Source organism: Macrosteles quadrilineatus, unplaced genomic scaffold, assembly GCF_028750875.1.
Source record: "Macrosteles quadrilineatus isolate MER2022 unplaced genomic scaffold, UCM_ALF_1.0 Scaffold_1__1_contigs__length_201487025, whole genome shotgun sequence".
Taxonomy (NCBI): domain Eukaryota; kingdom Metazoa; phylum Arthropoda; class Insecta; order Hemiptera; family Cicadellidae; genus Macrosteles; species Macrosteles quadrilineatus.
Genome location: NW_026542594.1, coordinates 82,587,037 through 82,603,457, shown reverse-complemented (window position 1 = coordinate 82,603,457; position 16,421 = coordinate 82,587,037). Strand labels below are relative to the sequence as shown.

The 16,421-nt window shown below is 33.6% G+C and overlaps 1 protein-coding gene across 4 annotated transcripts in view; it reads right to left on the bottom strand.

Moving 5' to 3' along the window:
* The window catches only part of LOC128983683 (uncharacterized), a 114,228-nt gene that overhangs the window by 22,542 nt on the left and 75,265 nt on the right, over positions 1-16,421 (bottom strand). For 3 of the 4 annotated variants that reach the window (XM_054403082.1, XM_054403083.1, XM_054403084.1), the window contains exon 8: positions 8,950-9,076. In XM_054403082.1, coding sequence (XP_054259057.1) covers positions 8,950-9,076 — 127 coding nt within the window. The remainder of the gene's footprint in view (positions 1-8,949; positions 9,077-16,421) is intronic. The other variant, XM_054403085.1, reaches the window with a different exon arrangement.

Sequence of the window (16,421 nt, the reverse complement as noted above, 5' to 3'; positions counted from 1 at the left end):
CCATATAGGGAATAAGCTATTACCTTAGTACTCATGGTAAGACCTGGACCCGGGACCGAATTACTTTTAGCGAATTTCCCTATAGGGAAGTAGCTATTACCGTAGGTGGCACGGTAAGACCTAGACCCGGGACCGATTTACTTTTTCATTTTGATGTCCCCAGAGGCCAAAAACACCATTCGTTCAAATTTGTATATATATATATACGTCCGTGAACGCGATAACTTGAGTAATTTTTGTCCGATTTTGATTAAATTTGGTTTAAAGGTGTAAAGCGGGATAAACTTGAATGAGTTCGCGAACCAGCACGATCGGACCATGGGAACGGGGCTTTACGGGGGGTTTTATGGGGTAAAAATTGGTTTTTCTCACTTTTGACCCTCAAAACACAAAATTTCCCGATTTCTCTTTAGACCTTTTTAAAGAGCTTAAAAAAACAAATTTTTTAGTATATAAAAGTATTTTTGTTCGATTATTAGTAACGGAGAAAATTAAAAAAATTGTAAATTTAAAATTCCCATGTTATTCTTATGGAGAATATAGTCAAATGTTGTAGTTTGCTTGTTTATGGATATATTTTGATCAAACTTGGCAAATTTATTTATTTTGTACTAAGCTATCAATATTTTACTCAAAAACACACTTTATTAGTTTCCTTGTAGCAGCAAACCTAGGTACTCGTTAAACCTAATGTTATTAAAATATATTTAACTGAAAATCAATTCAGACAAATGGAAATTCGCTTAGTCGGCAGGTTTGCTGCGGCGGGGGTATTTTGTTTTGAGGTCCCTAGAGGCCAAAAACACCATCTGTTCAAATTCATATGTATATATATATATATATATATATACATATATATTTATATTAGATTATATATTTATAAACATTTATATTATATTATATATTTGTATATGTACTGTATATATGTGTCCGTTAGCGCGATAACTCGAGCAAAGATGATCCGATTTTGATGAAATTTGCTACAAACGTGTAAACCTACATTTATTCGAACGAGTTCACGAACCAGCATGATCGGACTACGGGAACAGGGGTTTAAGGGGGGTTTTATGGGGTAAAAATAGGTTTTTCCCATTTTCACCCTAAAAAAACAAAATTTCACAATTTCTTTCTCCTAACCTAACCATTTTGTAGAGCTTAAAAAAACAAATAATTTAGTATATTGAAGCGTTATTATGCGCCTAATGGTTACGGATAAAATTACAAAAAATCGTAAATTTAAAATTCCCATGTTATTCTTATGGAGAATAATAAACTGTTGTAGTTTGCTTGTTTATGAACATATTTTGGTCTAATTTAGAAAATACATTAATTTCTTACTTAACTACAGTATTAAAAATTTACAACAAAAACACTTTTTTACCCTCCCTGTTGCAGCGAACCTAAGTACTCGTTAAACTAATTTTATTTAAATAGAGAATAAATGTGATATTTTTAAGGAGACATTTTAGTGTAAATCCAATCAGGCAAATGGAAGTTCGCTAAGTCTGCAGGTTTGCTGCGGCGGGGGTATTTATCTTATATTTTTTTATATTATCAGCAAGTTTGGTTGGTTGTGCTAAAATTTCATAATTAAAAATTGTAGCCTAAATTTAGTCTTAAAATAAAAAAATCTATATACAGTATATAATACGTGAAGCCGTTTTTTGTTAACGTAACTCCTCCCTTATTTGTAGACCAATTTTAACGTTTAAGGTGTCAAAAGATTCGTTTTAATATGTAGTTTTGCAATAAGGTTTTAGAATTTTTAAATTCCTTCCCTTAAGGGCGACCCTCTCAAAGGTCGGGGTTTCCCCATAAGAAATACATAGAACAAATTTAAAAACAAAAAACAGCTGTTTATAAAAAGAAACTCATTAGCTTTTTGGAAGTAAATATTAATGTTTGTAATTTATTTATTTATTTCTTTTATTACAATGCTGCAAAACAGGATAAACCCAGTTACATTGTAGCATTAATATTCTAACAACAAAATCTTGACATGCATTATAAATAATAAATATGGTAAAAGTTCATCTTGCTGAATAAATTATAATTTTTAGTGTAATCACTCACAACAATACAATATATGACAAAAACGAACTAATAGCAATAAATAACGTACAAATAAATATCTTAAAAAATAACATTGGCAATTATTTAAATATCTATAACAACAATAACAAATTAAATAAATAAAATACAACAACAAAGTCTGAACAGAGTAATTAATTTAATAACAATAATTATTAGGTAGTATTTAAATATCTAAAAACGTATTTCCTGAACGTACTGTGACAGTTAAAAAATATGTCTATATGGTCGTTATTAATTGTGTTAAACAGCCTAACCATTGAGTTGAGCGGCGAACACATTCCAAGGTTCGTTCTAGAGAAGTGGGGGGAGAAGAGCAAACGCGAACGTGAATTGTGTCTGGGCAACGTGAACCGCACACGGGACAGCAGCGCTGCGTCGTCGAGCTCACCACACACCAACCGCCTCAGATACAACATCATTGACACCTTTCGCCTAGTACTCAACTGATCCATTTCAAACAGTGTGAGAAGTTCTGAGTATGGGACCAGCATCGTATAGTAACCAAATGTTTTGTAATAAAGAAATCTCAAGAACCTTCTTTGGACATCCTCTATGAGATCGGATAAATAGTTCACACTAGGATACCATACCACAGAAGCATATTCTAATCTTGATCTGACCAGTGAACAATATAACAGTTTAATACTTCTCTGATTAGTAAAAATGTTGCCCAACCTGCGGATAAGACCAACAATTGAGAAGGCAGTCTTACAAATGGAAATCACATGATCATTATATGTAAATCTGGAATCAAATATCACACCCAAGTCTTTAATTGAAGTTTTCCTTGAAAGAAGACTACCACCAATATTATAATTATGCATGATGAGGTTACTAGGTGTTTTCTTTGAATATGTTACAACAGAACATTTATCCACATGAAATTTTAGATTGTCACGACTCCAAAGAAACAATCGATCGATATCATCTTGTAGCATAACACAATCTTGTTGGTTGTTGACAATAGTGAATATTTTGAGATCGTCAGCATATAGAAGAAACTCGCAGTTTATTATCAAATCTTTTAAGCTATCAATGTACAGAATAAATAGCAAAGGTCCCAAATTTGAGCCCTGAGGCACACCTGAGTCTACATCAAATTGTTCTGATAGGTGTCCCTCAAAAGATACAAATTGTTTTCGACCCCTGAGATATGAACAGAAGAATTTTAAGAGTCCTTCAGAAAAACCGAAGTAGTTCAATCTCGAAAGCAAAGCCAGATGATCAACTTTGTCGAAGGCCTTCTCGAAGTCGGTGTAGATAACATCAACTTGATTACCACTATCAATAACAGGAATACAAAACTCAGAAAAATTTAACAGATTTGAATTAATGGATCTGCTGGGGAAAAATCTGTGCTGTTTTGAAGATAGAAATTTACTGACATGGCTGAACACTTTATGATGAAGAATTGATTCAAATACTTTAACAGGAGCAGGCAAAATTGATATTGGACGATAATTCTTTATGATGTCTCTTCGGCCCTTTTTGAAAATGGGAATTATTTTAGCTTGCTTCCATTTCGTTGGGAAAACATTGCTGGTGATCGCGAGATTAAAAATAGCTAGAAGCGGTTCAACAAACAAATCTGCACAGGCTTTTAGAATATATGGCGGTAATCCATCTGGACCAAGAGATCTTTTAGGTTTGAGGTTTTTGAGTGCAGAGAGGACATCATGATACGAGACACAAGAGACATTGAGGCACGGGACGCCAGGCAGGGTCGGTGAGTGGAGCGCACGCCGACACAGGTCGTCGCTGCCCAGCTGACAAGGCTCGTACACAGACTTAAAGTAAGTAGCAAACTCGTCCGCTATGGCCCTCCCACCCTCCACAACTCTATCGTCCAATTTCATAACAGTTGGACTGTTATCATTAACTCTAAGACGTTTTACGTAATATTCAGTCTAGGTTAAACAGTTACCAACCAAGTTAAACAGTTAGGCCCGGTTTCCCCAAAATGGTGTAAACTTCGTTTATAATAAACTAGTTTACTTTTAAACTCCGTTTAAAATGTGTGTTCGGTTTCTCCGACATTTTACTGGCTTCGTTTAAGATAAACGGCAATTCGAGCGGTTGGCAATCCTGAATGTGTATTTGTAAAGAATCTTCGGTGGGCTTTGGGCTAGTGTTTCTTACAACGCTCGCTACGCTACGCTACAACTCGGTAGAGCAGACAAGCAAAGTGCGAATGCTGCTAGAATAACATCACTGTTAAAGGTTATGTTATGTTATAAAGTTGATTTTTCTTTTACAACAAGAAGAATTCTGTCCCTTATTTTAGTAGGCCCTCTTGTTCTTGGTATCAAAGTGTTATAATCTTCATCTTCAACTTCTTCGAAAATGTCAATTAACTCTTCCATTTGAGTTAAGGCAAATACTGCAGTAGCCTAACTTGCAAAAAAATAAATGTACAAATAAAAAGAACTTAACAAACAAAATAAATTAAAATATAAATAAAACTTAACTTAACTATAGGCCTTTACAATATAAGCTAGCCCTAAGCTGAGCCTATTTTCGTCCAAATAAATTTGTTGATGCTTCAATTATTAACCTACCTATGTTTTGGAATTATTTGAGGTTATCTTACTGTTGTATACGTCTGTATACAAGATGTATACAGATGTATATGTACAGATGTATATAAGTCTATATGTACGTAGCTAATATATAGATTAAAGATAGCTAATATAATAAGATAAAATGGGAAGAATCACGAGTAGCAGCGTAAAAATGTTATTTTGACTGACAGCAATAAAACAATAAACCATCTGCTTATGTTTTGTAGCATGTGTATGAAAAACGTAATTTAGGATTTTAAGAAATTTAATCACCACACTAATAACCAAATAGGAAGATAAAGTTATAGACCATAAATATAAAAAATCTTAGTAATGAAATTATAATGGTGTGTTTATAGTTATATTTTATGGCTTCAATGAAAATAATACTTCAATTACCGATTGCAATGTTATGTTTGCTACACGAATTGCTTTGTTTATGTTTAATGTCAAAAGTAAAACTCAAAATAACTTATAGGCCTACTGTAATTAAGTTCTAAATAATGTAATAACATTTACAGAAAGTAAATCCAAATCGTCTAAAAACTGAAACATATATTTACATTCGTTCGCCTATTGAGTTTAATGACAATTTGATTTTCCAATCAAAATAGTTCATTACTTATACCATTTCATATTATATATTTATAGTCCTAAAAATAAAGAGTATATGTGTTTCAAGTGTAATATGACATATTTTTATTTATTTTCCGTAAGTAAAAGTCCCCAAATTCATAAAAAATAAATATAAACATAGGTTTTGCAATCCCGTTAATCCCGGGATTAAAAGTCACCAATTCCGGGATTTCTAGCAGGGTGTCTACTACATTCTGGATAAAAAATTCATGGACAATTCCCGTACATTTAAGGACACTTTGCCGTAACCTTTGTCGGTGTCATTAGGCCTACCGAATAATTTTCCTGATTTGTCAAACTGTATTAATCTTGTTATTCACTGTACAGTAGTTGTACCAGAGAGAAAAGTAAATAATAATAGATAAGAGTTAAAAATTTCAAAATAGAAATTTATTGAAAGTAAACAAACATAGGCCTACCTATACTTTAGGTATAGCTTTTATAGTGTAACAGAGAAACGCAATCATTGTCTCCTGCGATAGCGACAAATATCTCCATCGGTCACGTAAACTTCATAACATAGCTTATCCGATACAGGCGGATTAATTTGGCATGATTTGCCCTGGCACAACGTTAGGTTCTCGACTACGGTACTTTAAAAAAAAAAATCTTTAATGCATATTGTTACTCAGTTCTTAGTACAAAATCAAGGTATGGTAAGCGGCTACCGATAAGCAATAAGCACAGAGTAAGATTATTGTATTTTCATTTGAAAAGTTAATATAGACACATAGCAATCATTAGTTGTTTATCTTAGGCTCAATTACATTTTCTTAATATATTTTACAGCTCTTTCAAGAATCAAAATACCCAGGCCTAGACCTAATTATTAAGGCCTATATAAACTGAGTAACAAACAATGAGGTTATAATAGCAGCAAAGTCACTATCATCATTCTAGTTCATAAGATTTAGATTGCTTAAAGCATACAACTCAATAAATACAATCAATAAATGTAATAAATCAATAAATATATGGGAAACAAAAAACATTGAAACCTGAATAGCCAACAAAATAAGACAAAGATACAGAAAATGCAATGACATAATTTGAAACCAAGCAGGCCTACATACTGTAGTGATAAAACATTAATGCAAACAACAATGCTTGTGGTTTTGTCAATTGAAAGATAAAATATCCATAAAAAAGGTTTACTTACAAAATAAGACTGTAGATTATTTACATGTTTAATATGAAACCATAAACAGTTTTATGACACTAGGCAAGCAAATTGAATCTTCAAGCCGAAAGTACAAGTAAGAAGTGAAATTTAACAGCCATTATAAAGCTATTATTTTCACGATAAAATAGGTTTGGGATCTAATAATAATTACCCTAGTAATAAAAAAAGAAGTTGTAAAGGAATAAAAGTGATACAACTTTTATGAGCTAGCTGCTGAGTCAACAGTTCTTGGAAGTACTTGACTTGACACTTGATTGTCGTGATAAAATATTAATGGGTTTGAAATTGCTAATGGGATTTTTATTGCATAATTACTCTGGTAATAAATTATGAAAATGTAAACAAACATCTGATAAACCTTTTATGTGCTCCTAAACAACTAGCGATCAATAAAATTATGGCCCATTAAAAATTTAAGGACATAGTCTGGCATTTAAGGACAATTCCCGTACATTTCATGGCCAGTAAAAAATTAAGTACAATTCCCGGTTTTCCCGGATTTCCCGGTTGGTAGACACCCTGTCTAGGTATCACAAATTGGTCAGGATCCCGGGATTGAGACCCCTACTTGCAAGTAAGTTTAACAGAAAGGGACCGAGACGCTTTAAGATTTTTGTGGTGGAAGGACTGTGGTATTTGGAGTTTTTTCTAGCCCATATTTGTTGGGTGCTACATTAGCTCATCATCTGGAGAATTCTCCTGAAACTATGAAGGATACGGCAAACAAATTGAAAGAGTCTTTCTATGTTGATAACTGTGTGACAGACAAATGTTGAGAGTGAATATAAACTTCATCAATTTATAGAAGAATCTCGGCTTTTTTTGTCAAAAGCCAAGTTTGAGCTTTGAAGTAGGGCTAGTATTGTTACGCTGTCAGAAGAAATATACAAGTCTGAAGAAAAGAATATGCATCTCTCAGACAACTCTGTTCCTGTCTTAGGATTAATGTGGGATGTAAAATCAGACGAACTTTACTGCAATGTGAATTCTGTAAGCATTTTTGGTAAACCAATCACAAAAAGAAGTTTATTGTCAATATCTCATCGTATATTTGATCCAATAGGATTCACTTCTCCATTTACTTTAATTCCCGAGATTTTACTACAAAAGGTTTGGAAGCTAAAACTGAGTTGGGATTATGAACTACCATATGACTACTATATCTATCTACTATATCAATCTTCATACTACCATATCAATCTCCAATAAAGTTATGATATCTTACAACAGTTTGATAAGTGGATAAAAGACCTGCACTATTTGTCAAGTTCTAGGATTCCTCAAAGGTTTAGTGATTGTGTACAGTAGGTCCTTCATTGTACATAAGTCTTCATACATTCTGTGACGCGAGTAAAATATCATATGCAGCATGTATCTTTATAAGATTTGAAGTAGGTGAACATGTCACAATCCAACTTATCGAAGCCAAATCAAGATTGGTACCTGCAAAATCTTTGACTATTCCACGTTTAGAATTAACAGCAGCACTGATAGCGTCAAGATTATTTGTTTCTGTCTCTGTCAAGTCAACCCTGAATATTCATAATTGTAAATACTATTTTTGGACTGATTCAATGGTTAGCCTGACATGGATTACGACAAAAGGGAACTGGAGTACTTTTGTGGGAAACAGGTGTAATGAAATACCTCACAATACCAATGTTGAAGACTGACATCATATCCCTGGTGCTTACAATGCAGCAGACATTCCCTCAAGAGGCTGCAGTGGAAAATCCTTCACAGATAATAAATGGTGGTTAGGTCCTGAATGGCTAAACCTTTCAGAGGACATGTGGCCAAGAAGTGAAGTTATGGCTCGAGCAGAAGAAGGAGAAAGTATTGTTGAAAAGGAACTCTTAGACTTCACCAAGATGAAAACCAGATGTGGAAGAGAAGTAAAGGTTCCCTAACGATTTTGCTGATTTAAAATTGCATATACTTGGTTAGAAATTTTAAATGGGGGGAGGATGTTGTGAAATTTATTGAATATGTTTTCACTTCATTAATTATCCTTTTGATCTGACTTTTATATTTTTCTTAACTACTGTGTTTTCTTTTACCACATGTAAAATGTTTTAAATCTTGAAATAATTAGCAAAAACAGTAAAATAATTATTTCGCAAACAGATTAGTAAGCTTCTTGAAATAATTAGCAAAAATAATAAATAATTATCTCACAAACAGATTAGTGAGCTTCTTTATTCATTCCAAAGTCATAAATGAATCTTCAAACAATTAAAATTAAATTAATTCAAAATATTTAACATGTGGTAAAACTAAATACAATAGTTTAGAAAAATATAAAAGTCAGATCAAAAGGAAAATTAATGAAGGGAAAACATATTCAATAAAGCTTACAACACATACCATTGCTTCATTCAAAATCCCACAAAATTACATTTGCCCCACAACTATTAGTACCAAAAAAGATATGACTGTAATAAATGGCTAATAACTTAATAACAGAATAAGTACCTGTAAACGTTTGACTTCTTCTGCCCTGGCAAGTTCATTACACGAGTCAAGCAAACTTGAAAGCTTACGAGGAGAGCCAAAACTTGCTAGTTCACTAACAAGCAAACTAGGTGGGGTAGAGTCTGCCCTGAAAAAAAAAACACACGTAAGACATTAAATAGGTAATGATAATTATACACTTGATAAAATATGGAAAAATATGTTTACTTAGAAATATTCAAACACATACTAATTGAAATTACTTAATTATAAAAGCAGATGACACATTCTTTAGTTTGCCATCTGTTATAATATAAGTGACAACTCTTGTGCTTAAGCTTATTCCTCTTTGCAGTATCAATGTTAGTTACTCTATGACAAAGAATAAAGGTCTTTGGATTCACCGTAGAAACGTGTATTCACTACCCGTGTCGCTCCTATAAGATAAGCCTATAAATAATGTAATAATTAGCAATAGTAATTATATTATGGTGTCAGAAGTGGGATATGAGTTCAGTTATTGTGAAATTATACATAAGTTTTAAATAGCAGTAATAAAATGATCCAGTAAAGCTGTTAAAAATTGTCGGTAAGCGGGATAGGTTATAGAGAAAACTACGGTCCCCAGATCTGTCTGAACTCACACTGGAAAACGGCGTCGTTGGAAGGCTATGGAGCCCCGAGAGAATGGTTTATGGGATTTCTCAAGAAAAAACTGTAACTTGTGTGATCTAGAGTATGATTTGTGATGGAATCTTTAAGATATGTCGGCTATATCGTAATAATGAATATTGAAGTTATATTGTGAGATGTAATACGATGAATGCAGCATTAACTCCTCCTTCAGAATTTCAATTGACTGGTAATATCCCTGAAAATTGGACAAAATGGAAGCAGAGACTAGAACTGTATATTTCAGCAATTGGTCTAGATAAAGTTAATGAAGACAGGGAGATAAGTATATTATTAACTTGCCTAGGAGAAAATGGAATAGATATATTCAATAGTTTTGTTTGGAACGATGATGAAGAAGATAAGAATAAATTTACTGATGTACTCAAGAAGTTTGATGAACATTTTAAGCCTAACAGAAATGTGACTTTTATGAGACACAAGTTTTTTACCAGGTCCCAAGAGCCTGGAGAAACTATTGACCAATTTGTTACGAACTTGCGGAATAAAAGCAAAGATTGTGAGTTTGGTGATTTAGTTGAAGGTCTTATAACCGATAGAATTGTGTGTGGCATCGCGAATTCCCATATAAAGGAAAGACTTCTCAGAGAACCTGATCTAAAATTGTCTAGAGCTCTGGAGATATGTCGAGCGGCGGAGATCAGCTCGCAGCAGATGAGGGTGCTGGAGAGTGGAGTCAAAGGAGAGTCATCAGTCAGCTTGCTCAAGAAAAGAACGTCCCAGCAACCGCAGAAACAGACATTTTGCCAAAATTCTAAGCAAATGTCTGGTAATGTATCTTCACCTTCAGGTAAACCTAAATATAAGCCTAAAAATCCTTGTAGTCATTGTGGGTCGTTTCATGAATTTAAAAAATGTCCTGCCTTTGGTAAGACTTGTTTTAGTTGTAAAAAATCTAACCATTTTTCTAAAATGTGTCGTAAAAAGGTACATGTTGTGACTTTTGATGGAGATCAGTCTGATATTGAGCCTAGCTCTGGAGGTAATCCTAGTAGGCCTAGTTCAAATAATCATAGATATGATTTGTTTGTTGGTAACATAAATAAATCTGAAGCTGATGTTAATGCCAATCCTAAAGCTGAATGTAAAGAGTGGAGAGCTCTAATTCAAGTTCGTAATAAAAATGTGTCTTTTAAAATTGACACGGGTGCTGATATAAATGTGATTTCCAAATCATTGCTTTATGAATTAGGATTGAATGAAAATGTTTTGTTACCTGTCAAAGCTAATGTCACAACTTTTAGTGGTGAAAAGTTAAATGTATTGGGTAAGTTCTCAACTGATTGTCAGTATCAGAATCAATCTGGTAAACTCTACTTTTATGTTGTTGGTTTTGATTGTGATTCCATTGTAGGCTTAAGTGGTAGTGAGAAACTTAATCTTGTAAAAAGAGTTGAAAGTCTGAAAACTGATCAAACTAATGGTCGTGTCAATGTAAAGTCTAACAATGCTCATGTGAAATGTAAAGTACCTATTCCTGTACAGTTTTCTGAATTTTCTGATCTATTTGATGGATCTATTGGATGTGTTGCACAACCAATTAAAAATGCATTAAAAGACAATGTTGATCCAGTGGTTACACCACCTCGTAAAATTCCATTTGCTCTAATGGATAAGTTAAAATGTAAACTTGATGAAATGTTGGAAATGAGAATAATAGATAAGGTAACTGAACCTACGGAATGGGTTCATCCTGTGGTTTTAGTCCAGAAACCAAGTGGTGATTTGAGAATTTGCTTGGATCCCAAGTTCTTAAATGAAAATATACGTAGAAGTCATTATCAGCTACCAACGATTGATACGGTAGCGAGTCAGTTAACAAATGCTAAGTTTTTCTCTGTGTTAGATGCTAATGCAGGTTTCTGGATGATTCCTTTGGACAAACCAAGTTCTTATTTGTGTACGTTTTCGACTCCCTTTGGTAGATTTAAATTTAATAGGTTACCTTTTGGGGTACGAAGTGCGCCCGAGATATTTCATAGAATTGTGAAACAAACTTTTGAAGATTTGACTGGGGTAGATTCTTACATTGACGATATAGTTGTATGGGGAAGCTCTAAAGAAGAGCATGATCATAGACTTAGACTAGTACTAACTAGGGCTAGAGAAAAAGGGTTTAAATTTAATCCAGAAAAATGTAAAATAGGTGTGGAAGAAATCACTTATCTAGGGCATAACTTTAACAAAGATGGTGTTCAAATAGATAGTAAAAAGGTAGAAGCTGTAAAAAACATACCTAGTCCTAAATGTAAGAAGGACTTGGAGCGATTTCTTGGGTTAACTAATTATCTTAGTAAATTTATTGATCATTATGCGGATAAAACAGCACCTTTAAGGGTTTTATTGCAGAAAGACACTGCTTGGTATTGGGATGAAAATACTGAAAAAGCTTTTCAGTTCTTGAAAGAGACTTTGTGTAAAGCACCTACTTTGGGGTATTTTGATAATTCTAAGCCCATAACTCTTAGCGTGGATGCGTCCTCATTTGGCCTTGGAGCTTGTATATTGCAGGAGGGTAAGCCATTAGCTTATGCTTCCAAGTCGCTTAATTCATGTCAGCAGAATTATGCTCAAATTGAAAAGGAGATGCTTGCAATTACTTTTGGATGTGAAAAATTTCATCCTTACCTGTATAGTCGTACTGTGTATGTAGAAACGGATCACAAACCGTTAGAATCCATTTTTAAGAAACCTTTATGGAAAGTTCCTATGAGACTGCAACGTATGTTGTTGAAAGTTCAACCTTACAATTTGGTAGTAAAATACAAACCTGGGAAACTCATGTATGTTGCTGATACGTTGTCTAGAGCTGTAGTTAATGAACCTGATGTTTTTGATAGGGAGTTGGATTGTCATGTAAACTTACTTGTACATAATTTGCCAATATCTGAAGCTCAACTAGATAGGTTCAAAAATGAGACGAGTAAAGATCTTGTGATGTTAAAGTTAATTGAATGTATTCAATCTGGTTGGCCTTCTGAAAAAAGCAAAGTTGATGACGCTGTGAAACCTTTTTGGAATTTTAGGGAAGAATTGTGTGTTTATAATGGATTGTTATTTAAAGGTGATAAAATTGTAGTACCTCACTCATTACAAGCTGATATGTTAAAGCGAATCCATGAAGGTCATCTAGGTATTGAGCGATGTAAACAAAGAGCAAGGGAGGTTATGTTTTGGCCGGGCATGTCTGCTCAAATAACCGATCTGATTAAGAGTTGTTTAACATGTAATATGTATCAAAATTCACAAACCAAAGAACCTATGTTATCTTACAAGATTCCTGATTTACCTTGGGAACATGTTGCTTCTGATCTTTTTATGTATAAAAATGCTATGTACCTACTAGTTGTTGATTATTACTCAAACTTCATTGAAGTTGTAAAATTGCCGGATATTAAAAGTAGTACTATTATCATGTATATGAAATCTTTGTTTGCTCGACATGGCATTCCAAAATTGTTAAGTAGTGATCAAGGTACTCAATATACTTCTAGTGAATTTGCTCAATTTATGAAAGAATGGGACATAAAACATGTTTTTACAAGTCCATATTTTCTAAAGAGTAATGGTCTTGCTGAAAGATCTGTGGGTATAATCAAAAGATTGTTAAGTAAATGTGATGAAAGCGGACAGGATCCATATCTAGCTCTTTTGAATTTAAGGAATACTCCTAGGGATAATCTTCCTTCTCCTGCAGAATTGTTAATGTCTAGAAAATTGAATTGTAGATTGCCTAGATCTAAGCAGATGTTGAAACCGAGATGTGTAAATCCTAATTTAATCAGGCCTAAGATTAATAAAAAAAGACAGACTAGCAAATTTTATCATGATAAAGTCAGTAAACCTTTGAAAAAACTTGATGATGGTAAGGAGGTTATGTTTAAAAAACAGCCTAAGGACAAAAAATGGGTACATGGTAAGGTTAAAAGTTCATTGAATCAGCCTCGTTCTTATATTGTTTCGGATGATTATGGTAACTTGTATAACAGAAATAGGGTGTTTATTTCTCCATATAATAGTCCTAAAAATGTATCCAGTCCTAGATCAAGCCCAGAAAAATCTAATGTTCTTAGTCCTAATGTGTCTAGTCCTAGAAGTCAGGAGAAATCTAAGGTTTTGAGTCCTCAATTGAATTTATCAAACAATGAGTCTGTTAGTGAAGAGCAAACTGTGAAACATTTTAATGATCATGTAACAAGGTCAGGGAGAGTAGTTAGGAATCCTAAGAGATTCACTTTCAGTTCGGATGATTAATTAGTTTCATGAGATAGTTCTCAAGATGAAATGGGTTAAGTTGCCTATTGTATTTTTATAGCTATTTTTCTGTTGTTGAGTAAAGATAATACATTTTGTTTTTATAAAAAAGGGGAGATGTTATAATATAAGTGACAACTCTTGTGCTTAAGCTTATTCCTCTTTGCAGTATCGATGTTAGTTACTCTATGACAAAGAATAAAGGTCTTTGGATTCACCGTAGAAACGTGTATTCACTACCCGTGTCGCTCCTATAAGATAAGCCTATAAATAATGTAATAATTAGCAATAGTAATTATATTACCATCTGACACATTATTTATATCCATCCCAACCTGTGGTAAGCAGATGCCATTGGAGTTGTACGTGGTGACGATCTACAGACAAGTGTTGTATTTATCACCTATATTTTGTCAGGATTTTTTTGGCCTGGTGACAGCATTAGTTCATGGCCCATCAGGCTTTTCTTGTTAAACAAAGGAAAAGGGTTGGATAAAACTCGCCTATATGATTGAAAATGAAAATAAAGGAAAAATTGACAAACATTTAAACATTTACACTGAAGGAAGCAAAGAAACTGAGTTGCTGGAGACTTCTCTAGATTAAAGTCTGATATGAGAATAATCACACATTAATGGTGTTGTAGTATTCTTTATACTGTATATTATCAGCTGTTGTCATTAATTACAAAACAATGTTTACCTTTTCAATTTGCAGTTGTAAATATTACTTTTCAATAAAAGAGTTTATTCAAATGCGTGCTTATTATGAACTCTAATTCAAAGTCACAACAATTGGCGACGAGAAAAAGTTTTTCAAAATTTCTACTCATTATTTGGATTTAAAACCTTTTCTAAATTTCGATTTTGTACATTATGGATGCAGAACAATTTACAGCACTACTGAAAGCATTCACTGAGAGCCAAGTCACACTTGCAGCTACACTTGCAACGAAGATTACAGAAAAACTTCAACTTCAACCTCCAGTACAGCAGAGTAATACGTTAGTAAGTATTCAACCATTTGAAAATTTCGATCAGAAAAAGGAAAAATTTAAAAACTATTTGGAACGCTTTGAAAATTATCTTGCTGTCAAAAACATCTCAGATGAAAGGAAAAAAGCACAACTTCTTAGCGCTTCAATTGGCTCTATTCATTACAATAATCTTTCATCATTAATTGGACCTGAAAAACCGATCAAAGACCTAGATTTTGCTACTTTGGTCAAATCACTACGTGACATGCTTTCACCACACAGAAACGTTGTAGTTTCACAACATTACTTTTTAAACACTTATCAAAAAGCAAATCAATCAATTCCTGAATACATAGCTTCACTACAAAAAGACCTGTCTGAGTGTGAATTTACAGTCCAGTGTGAATGTTCAAAACAAGTTTCAGTCTCAGATACATTTTTAAGAGCTCAATTCATAAGAGGCTTAAAAGATTACTGGATTCGAGAGCAGTTATTACAATCAGACACTACTTCATTCAAAGACATTGTAACCAAAGCTACTGCTTTGGAAGCTTCCCGATTAGAGACCCAGGCTTTGAACAAACATCAGCATTCAATTCCAACTGATGTAGATATCAATAAACTTTCAAATGTAGGTACAAAACATCAAAGAAGTCGTTCAAACTACCGTAAGAATCCAAATTCTGGTCATACTTATCGTTCTCAATCAAAAGTAGATTTCAATCGCTTAGGTTTTGGAGATCTTTGCTTTCGATGCGGTAGAAATAATAACCGCGCAACTGAGTGTCGCACTAGCAAGTCATCACTTCATTGCACTTCCTGTTCGAAACAAGGCCATGTAGCCAAAGTTTGCATTTCAACCCAAATGAAAAATAAGTCTTCTACCAATCAATCTAAGTTCAATTCAACAAAGTACATTTCTTCAACCTCTGATGACATTACGCTAGGCTTAAATCAAATCACTGAAATTCATCCAGTTACCAAACCTAATATCATAGACATATTTGACCAGAACGAACGATCAAATTTACCCGATTCACAAAAGTATTTTGCTACAGTTTCAATTGATAACAAGCCAATGCGTTTTGAGATAGATTCCGGAGCAGGATTTACATTAATACCAGAAAAGGCTTTCAATGAGTTAAATCTCAACATCAAACTTGACCCAACTAATGTGTATTTCCGTGCTTATACAAATAATGTATTTAAACCATTGGGCAAAGTTACAGTTGAGGTTACTTACAAAAACCATAAATCAATCGAAGATATGTATATAGTTCCTGATAATTGTCCAGCAGTCCTAGGAAGAGTGTGGATTCGACACTTACATATAAGTCTACAAGAAATAGATGATGGTTCAAATCAACCTAACTTTTTCAATGTCTCCGAAACCTTCCATTCGATTGATGACATATTTTCTGAATTTTCCACAGTTTTTGACCAAAGAATTGGATGCTTGCCCAACCACAAAGTTACACTTCAATTACGTGAAAACGCTAAACCTGTGTATACCAAAGAACGTAACGTTCCGTTTGCCCTTAGATCTCAGGTTGAGGAAGAACTCAACTCA